Raw genomic sequence first — 9,213 nt, 5'->3', positions numbered from 1 at the left:
CTGGCCAATGCAAAGCCCACGCTATACGCTCAAAAGCAGAGAAATATGTGACTCCGCCCAGCGTGCGCGCCTACAACTCGGCGACCCAGGTTCCTCACGAGAAGAGAAAGAATTTTTTATTTAATTTTTTTTTTCATTTCCGTTTTTTGTATTTTTTTATATATATACTTACAGTTCGAGGGTTGAAGAACATATTTAGTATAACAGCGAACATATATAATAACTCTAATTGTGTTTAAATTGTGTTTAAAAATGGCTCCTTGAGACACTCTGAATCGTCTCTCACGAAGCTCTAGGGGCAGTTCCCTCGGGCTGTCCTATTTTTGCATGTGAAAGGCTACTGTTAATGTGAGGTACGCCCACACACGGTGTGGTGTTTATATTCACAGCACCTGTAGCCCACAACACTTGTTTGCTGCTTAGATAACATCGACATGGCCGCACAAAAATTATCAGTTGCTCTTAATAGAGGAAGAGATGGAATGAGTATAGACTCCTCGGCGTTAATGAGTGACCACATCACTGATTACATGACTGACAGCGACGACGGTGGTGACCGACCAGATCTATCATCTGACGACGAGGAGACCGAGGGGCCAGGCATCATTGTCCCAGATCCAATCGAACCTACCGACGATGGTGAAACAGAGGAAGACGGAGACATTTGCGTTGAAACTGTAGCATTGAGCTTTTCAGCTGAATCGACCATGCGATCAGTTGAAAAGATGTCTGGTTTAACGGTGGAGGGCGAAATAGAAGAGGAACTCAGAAAGATAAACGCTTTCCACTGCAAGTGCCAGGCGCGCCGAAAGGCCAAAACCGATTGGACACCGCGTCGTTGACACCAAGAGAAAGGGACATGTGTCTGTTGTCCATTATTGGAACATGCCAAAATGTTTCAGAGAAAACGCAAAGTACCAAGAGAGTGAACGCTGTCCGTGTGGCTTCGAGGACAACATACAGATTTCACGATGTTGTTGTCTGTCGTCCAACGTTCTGTTTCATTTATGGGTAAGTGTCTTTATGCTTGTATATTGTATTGGACGTAGATGTATTGTATTGGACGTATATATGTATGTTTAGCAATAGCAATAAATCGGTTTAAATAGGTGTTAAAGTCTAGATATAGTCGTCGAATCCTATTCTACCCTGCGAGGGCGTCCATTTTGGATATTCTGGGTAGTGTAGTTTTTGTGCGGCCATTTTGTAATGCACATCGCTAGGATAGGGATTCTTAAAAACTACACCTGAATGTAAACAAGAGTGATTGATTGATTGATTGAAAAGTTTATTAACAGATTGCAGAATGGGTACAGTACAGTACAGCTCAATACATACAATTGTTAAGGGGATGCAGACCAGAGAAAGACTTCCATCTTGTTTACATCAGGGTCCCCCATTTTCAATTCATCATAACATAATATATGACATACAGATACAGTGTGTACAATGTGTGTATTTCATTCATTAATTCTCTTCCCTATTGTTAACATTTTTGTTTAGGATCAGCGATGCGCTTCTCAAAAGCCTTTTCAAACACTACAAGACAGATGGCCTCACACCGCGGGAGAGGAAGAAACAGCCAAGAAATCACAAGCGTTTTTTGTCTCTTTTTGACGTAAAAAGGGTTGTGAAATTTCTGATCAACTTTGCTGTCCTCCATGCGATTGTGTTGCCTGGCCGTCATGCTGGTCACAAGGATTTCACTGCAAAGTTACTGCCAACCAATCTGACCAAAGCTTCCCTGTGGCACCTTTACAGCAGTATAGAAGGTATGTCACAAAACCACCCCTTGCTCTCTCTCTTTCTCTCTCACACACACACATGGTTCCCACTTTTTCTTATTCTACCAATCTAACAAAAACACTTGTCTTTTCAGGATTTCGTGTTGTTGGTCAGAGATCCTTCCTTCGGTTGTGGAAAGCACTCCTTCCGCAGATAATGATCACAAAACCCAGGACAGATCTGTGTTCTCAATGCTACTCCAACAATCACCAATTACAGCAAGCCGCGGGAAGGCCAGAGAAGTTGCAGGTGGAGAAACTCCAGGGCCCTCATGCATCAACGTGGACTTTGAACTTGACCTACTTCCACACGTAAGCACGGAATGTAGAACTAGCGTACGCACAGGGAAGTCGGCATTCATCACACGTGCGTACGCAGGCTCTACGCACATCTGTCATGATGAATCCCACCTTGGCCCTGCGCCGCAGCTCGTGCACGCTTTCACGTATTTGCATACCAAAACCGCCCCGACCAACCAAATATGGTCAGGCCCTCCCCTTCAAATACCATGAGGGAATCCCTGTGCGTGGAATGTTGGAGGATGGCAAAGCGAACGAAGAAGCGAAATTACACAGACACCGAGGTGGAGGTCCTCGTAACGGAGGTGGATGCCAGGGCGGGGGTACTCTTTGGGTCCCTCAGCCTTGGCATCACCACCAAGAGGAAGACTGCTGCGTGGGAGGCGGTCACCGACGCCGTAAATTCCATCTCCCCGCAGCAGAGAACCACAGCGGAGACCCGCAAAAAGTGGTTCGATGTAAAGCTGACGGCCAAGAGGCGCCTGGCCGAACACAGGCGGAATGCCAGTGCGACTGGCGGGGGGCAGGTATGTCGTATGCCAATCATTATATTATCATTATCATGATATATCTGTTATGATGGATTGAAAATGGGGGACCCTGATGTAAACAAGACGAAAGTATTTATCGGGTCTGCATCCCCTTAACAATTGTGTGTATCGAGCCGTACTGCATTGTACCCATTCTGCAACCTGTTAATACAGTCTTTCAATCAATTCAATTCAGAGTCAGAGTGAGCTGTCCCCACTGGACCTGAAAATCGCCAGCATCATCGGGGACGAGGCGGTGGGAGGAATTGAAGGCACCACCGACACCGACTCATACGAAGTGGCTGGGCCATCCAGCCAACAGGTGGAAGGTAATAATATAATATACACTTCATTTGTATAGCACCTTTCATACAGGAATTGTCACATCAGTAAGGAAGACTGGCATAGAAATCACTTTGTCGTCAACGATTTTATTGAGGAACATGACAAGAATCTCTTAATTTATTTGAAACAATATTCAACCGTATGGTTCCGAACCTTGCTAGCAAACAAATAAAACGTTATTAAATTGCCTATTCATTCCACAGGCAACTCGGCCGAGTTCACCATCAATCTCATCCCCGACCCCAGGAGGAGCAGGAGGCGTCCTGCAGCCGACCCCCTTCGGCGCGCAGGGAGCAGAGGGCCCACCCGGTCCCGGACCCGGTCGTCCTTACGGAGGCCGTCCTCAACAACCAGTTGACCACCATCGCCCTCCTGAGCGACATGCGGGACGAGCAGAGGCTCACCCGCCAGACCCTGGCCCAGCTGGTCGCGGTCCAGACCCAGCTGGTCGCGGTCCAGACTGGCATCGCAGCCAGTCTGGAGGGCATCCTCCTGGAATTGACGGAAAACAGGGACCAATAAATACCATAACCACCTTTGGCGTTGGTGTCATTATTATAATCAGATAATCATTAGCTGGATGAATGCCTTTTCTCGTTCCGTTCTTTTGAAGTTTGATTGATACCCTGCATGCACGGTAAACTGAGTGTCATCTGGTCACCTTTAAACTGTCAGCTACTTCCATTCAACTATAACTGTACAATGCAATTCAAAAATGGTTCCAATTCATTAATGAGCTCAATTCGATTTCAAACAACAGTATTTTCCTTTTATGTACAGGTTACTAATGATTACTTAATTAATATGAATTGACACAAATCGCAGTTCTTCCAGTGCATGGGGTAGACTCACTCAAAACTGCGCTATGATCCCAGCTCTTGCCAGCATTCCAGTGGCGTTTGGAGGTGGCTCTTCCACGTCTGGCATGGGGTCGTCGGGTAGTTCTGGGTTTGGCAGCGGGATGCCATGCCTGATGGCCATGTTATGGAGCACACTGCAGGCCACGATGATGTTGCAGACCTTCACAGGCCGGTACTGCAGTGTGCCCCCCGTGCCAGACAGGCAGAGCCACCGACCCTTCAGGAGACCAATTGCACGCTCCACGGTGACTCGTGTGCGTGCGTGCGCCCGGTTATAGGCGCCCTCCTGTTGGGTGGTGGGGTTGGTCAGCGGCGTCATCAGCCACGGCTTTAGTGGATAGCCACGATCCCCTGCATTGAAAGATATATAATTTAATTACAGATACCAGTAATAACATTACGATTTGATTCAATATGGGCCTAAATGTGTAACACTCACCAATAAGCCACCCGTCTTCAACGACCCCAGCCTGGAGACGAATGCCCACAGAGCTGTTCTGCACCACAAACGAGTCGTGGGTTCCTCCTGGCCACTGGGCAACGACATTTAGGAGTGCCAAACGGGCATCGCAGATCACTTGGACATTTACCGAGTGGAACCCCTTCCTGTTAACGTAATTGAATTCATTTTGTGATGGTGTTTTGATGGCTATGTGTGTGCAGTCTATTGCTCCAATTACGTTGGGGAAACCGGCGATGGCGTGGAAAGCCCTCTTGACCTCGACCTGCTGTGCGTGTGTGTATGGGAATTTGATGTGGTCGGGGATTAGGGACATGATGGCATCCAACACTGTGGGCATGATCCTGCTGAGTGAGGGTTGGGAGATGCCCGAGCGATCTGCGATCTCCCGCTGAAATGTCCCGGTGGCCAAGAATCCCAGGGTGGCGAGGACTTGGGTGTGGACGGGGATGGCATGTGTGCGCCTTGTTCGGCGCTCCAATAAGGGTCCCAGATCCCGGCACAGGTCGAGCAGGATTGCCCTGGGGAAGCGGAACCTGCTAATGAGCCACTCTGTGCTCTCGGCAAACAGGTCTGCCCTGTCCCTGAAGACGCGCTCCCTGTGGAGCGCACCATGGGCATGGCCCATTCCCAAATCGTGCAACACTGCGATGCCTGCGTTATCCATGGTGAATAGGATCTGAAATCCATGTTCCAGATGTAATTTATAGGGTTTGCCGACGATTACACTCATGTCGCCAATTTAATTAATTACGGGTCATACAGAACACCTGGGTATATTGTAACTGTTGATTGATTCCCCTTCGATCTGCGCTCCAATTGGGTCGTTGTTGGTCAGGGACGATTCTAGCCACGCATGGCTTCAGTGGATAACCGTGATCACCTGCATTTAAGTGGTATCTTGATGACAGATATAATAACATTACAATTTAATTAAATGAGATTAGGCCTGGGTCATGCGTTCCTTATCAGCCAACAACGTATCGGCCACATAATGCAACGTTAACCATCCTACATCCTACATTCAGGAGTTGATGCTGTTTAGGGTTTGACAATAATTACACTAATATCGCTGTTTCACAATGAACTATGATGAATCACGGGGGTCATACAGAACACGCGCCAGTGACTTTATTTCCGCCTTGGAACTAATGCAGGACTGAGGAGTGCTTATGCGTAGTAACGATATTCTACCACTGGGAGCTAGGTACGCCAGGTCTGAAATGTGCGTAGATGTACGCACGAAGTCAAGTTCAAATCGAAATTGATGAATCCCACTCTTTGCTTAGAAATGATCGTACGCACGGGTTACGCACAGATCTGTGCGTAGAACACGTTGATGCATGAAGGCCCAGGTGTGTACAGTCTACTTTCACTACTACACTACAGACTGTTTTTTTACCACCATCTATTCCCCTGTACCCCCGTCCATAGTGGCTTGTTTACAGTATTTACCCAAACATAGCAACGTCCGATGACGACATAGAATGGGTACAATACAGTACAGCTCAATACAACAACAGTGGACTGGAGGATGAAGACCAGAAAAAGACTTTCACCTTTTTTACATAAGGGTCCTCCATTTTCAATTCATCAAAACATTTAGAGACATACAAATATACAGTAGTTTTATAAAAATGCTCAAATGCTATTGATTGATTGATTGATTTAAAACTTTATTAACATATTGCAGAATGGGTACAGTACAGCTCAATACATACAATTGTTAAGGGGATGCAGACCAGAGAAAGACTTTCGTCTTGTTTACATCAGGGTCCCCCATTTTCAATTAATCATATTTCATATCTAAATCATATAATATCTCATTGCTAAATATATGCAATATATAATCTAATAATCCAATAATCTAAATCTAATATATAATATAAAAATGCTAAATGCATGGGTATTTTATTTTGTCTTTAATGTTAGCTTGCAAACTCGAATACTGTCTTGGTAAGCCTCATAATGAATTGTTTGGGGAAAAAAAGAAAAACATCGTGATGTGTATCGTGTATCGCCGAAAGGTCAGAAAATATCGTGATATCATATTTAGGCCATATCGCCCAGCCCTAGCTTCAACACACATGACATTAGGATAACCTGAGGATAACTGAGCACTGCCACCTCATTAGCCGTGTGTGTGTGTGTGTGTGTGTGTGTGTGTGTGTGTGTGTGTGTGTGTGTGTGTGTGTGTATTGAGCCGTACTGTGTTGTACCCATTCTGCAATCTGTTAAATAACGTTTTCTTTCATTCATGCTTTCATCCAGGTGCAGTTAAAACATCTGGCCCTTGTTGACAGAGAACGCGAGCTGTTGCAGGAGATGACTGCCGCCACAAAGCGCACATGCGCCGAGAACATGGATCTGTCGCTAGGCCCCTCCCCACCTGCAAGCAGAGATATCACGATGCACTACAGCTTTGATTACGCACAGCAGGTGAATATCCAATATAATGTTGCTTTTTGTTGTTAAAGGAAAACTTTTTTTTTTTTATATTTTTTTTATTATTGCAGAACAAAAAGTTATTAAAAGTCAGTACTCAACACACAATGCATAATGAAACTTTCAGTAAAGGTGGTCATAATATATGCAAGTACAGAAACAGGATAAAACAAAAATAGTCTATAATAACATTTTAGCCGTATACAGTGTATATCCAACGAAATTACAATTATATAAATGTTAGTATATAATATACCCCTAATACCTATTTTCTAAAACCCTACACACATATGCTCCAGCTCAACCCCCCCCTCCCAGACCCCCTCTTGGATAGTACCTCCATTATCCCTCACTCCTAACCAGACACCACCATTATAAGCTAGCTTTTATTCTCTCCACCACTTCTAACCACATTGACATTTTGGATTCATTGATCCCAAGAATTCTTGCTGTAGATATTTCTTGATATATCACATCAAGATATGTAAGAAACCACACTTTTCGGCACATTTTTTCCGGTTGAAACCAACGTGATGCGATCAGTTTTTTAGCTACTGTGATACCCGATAAAACCAATCTTTTTAGTTGTGGATTCACTGCAAACTCAAAAACATCATTCAATAGTAATACCGCGGGGTGTACAGGTATATTCCAAAATACGAGTGTTGATAATTGTTGGGACACATCTTTCCAGAATGCCTTAACTGGTGGGCAGTCCCAATACATGTGCATAAATGTTCCTTCGTTCCCATTTGTACATTGGGAGCATTTGGAGTCTTGTATAAGCCCCATTTTGCACAGCCTTATAGGAGTCAAGTATGTCCTGTGAATATAGTTCAGATTGATTTGTTGATGATCCGGGTTCCTTGATGTAAGTCGGACATTTTCCCAGGCTCCTTGCCAATCAAAGTCATATTCCAGGTCTGGTATATCCCTCCTCCAGACAGTGTCTATTTGAAGGGTTTCATACGAGGACGTTAGTAATTGATAATAAAAACTTGATACAAAACCTCCCAATGTATCTCTTTCATAGAAAAATTTGTGGTATCTGTGGTGTTCAATTGGTACGAGTAATGGAACACCGTGAGATCTCATACAAAGTCGTAACTGTATGTAAAAAAGCCATGTGGACTCGGTGAGGTTAAACTTTATGCATATTTCGACATAACTACAGAGGCCCTTGTTATTAAAAATATCCCCTAATGAGTGTATGCCTTTCTCTTCCCATATAGGGAATCTTATAGGTCGTTTTCCCATTAGGAGTGCATTGTTATTGAATATGGGAGTGTGATTATGCCATTCTTGAGGGTTAGGATATTTCTTTTGTGTTTCCCGCCATGTTCTGATTGCATGGGTAATTATTGGGCCAAATTCTCGCTCACAATGCTTGATTGAAATTTTAGTGTGTGCTATGTCTTCCAGTCTCTGTGGGGCTACCATGTTTTCTTCTAAATCTCTCCAAGATACCAAAGCCTGGGGGTCAAACCATATCTTCACTGGTCTTAAAGTGAAGGCCTTAAAATATTGTAAAAAGTCTGGGACTGCCATGCCACCGTCTGCTTTATTTCTCTGTGCGGTGGATCTTTTTATGCGAGGTGGTTTGTTATTCCAAATAAATTTGTATGTGGAGGTTTGTAATCTTTTCCAGTAGCCCTCTGGAGGAGGTAACGGAAGCATTGAGCTGAAGAAATTGATTCTTGGTAATACATCCATCTTAACTATTGATACCCTTGCCTGTACTGAGTTTTTAAGTTTTGCCCACCTGTCCAGGTCGTCTTTGATTTTGTTCTGTATTTTTGTGTAATTGTGCTTCACCGTTTGTCTTATGGTGGGAAATATTTCCACACCCAAGCATCTGAAATGTTTGACCATGGGTATCGCACCTGGGAGGGTTGTGTCTTTTTTTGCACTGGTGTTAAGAGGAAGAAACGCCGACTTAGGCCAATTTATTTTAAATCCCGATAAATCACCAAAGTTTTCTATCAACTTGAGTATATGCGGCAATGTGTTGTTGGGGTTTTGCATGAACAATATTACGTCGTCCGCATATAAACTAATTTTAAGATGTGTGCCCTTGATTACTATTGGTTCTATGTGTTGGGATTGTCTTATAAATTGTGCTAAAGGTTCTAATGATAGCTCGAATAGTCCGGGACTAAGAGGGCAACCCTGTCTGGCTGAGCGTGATACCGGAAAGATATCGGAGATGAATGTGCCTGTTGTAATCCTGGCCGATGGGTCCTTGTATAGTACTTTAATCATATCAATGAATCCTTTTCCTAACCCCATCCTTTCTAATACTGCCCATAGAAACGACCATTCTAACCTGTCAAATGCTTTCATAGCATCCAGGGATAGTATCGCCTTAGGTGTGGTGTCCTCTTTGTCAGCATCTAGTACGTGCAGTATTCGCCTTATGTTATCATTGATCAGGCGACCTTTTATGAAGCCTGTTTGGTCCGGATGAACTAAAGACGTCATATGCTTTT

At 44.3% G+C, this 9,213-nt stretch overlaps 1 protein-coding gene across 1 annotated transcript; it reads right to left on the bottom strand.

Moving 5' to 3' along the window:
• Positions 1 to 3,811: 3,811 nt before the first annotated feature.
• LOC311235667 (putative nuclease HARBI1) lies at positions 3,812 to 4,946 on the bottom strand (the record flags this gene model as incomplete). Its single annotated transcript, XM_084323131.1, has 3 exons — positions 3,812 to 4,170; positions 4,259 to 4,352; positions 4,500 to 4,946. The coding sequence occupies 3 exons, from the start codon at positions 4,944 to 4,946 to the stop codon at positions 3,812 to 3,814; spliced, it is 900 nt and encodes a 299-aa protein (XP_084179257.1).
• Positions 4,947 to 9,213: the final 4,267 nt, after the last annotated feature.

Source organism: Notolepis coatsorum (assembly GCF_963971535.1).
Source record: "Notolepis coatsorum genome assembly, chromosome: 10".
NCBI classification, from domain to species: Eukaryota; Metazoa; Chordata; class Actinopteri; order Aulopiformes; family Paralepididae; genus Notolepis; species Notolepis coatsorum.
The sequence above is the reverse complement of the archived record's forward strand: the minus strand, read 5'-3'. Positions and strand labels throughout refer to the sequence as shown.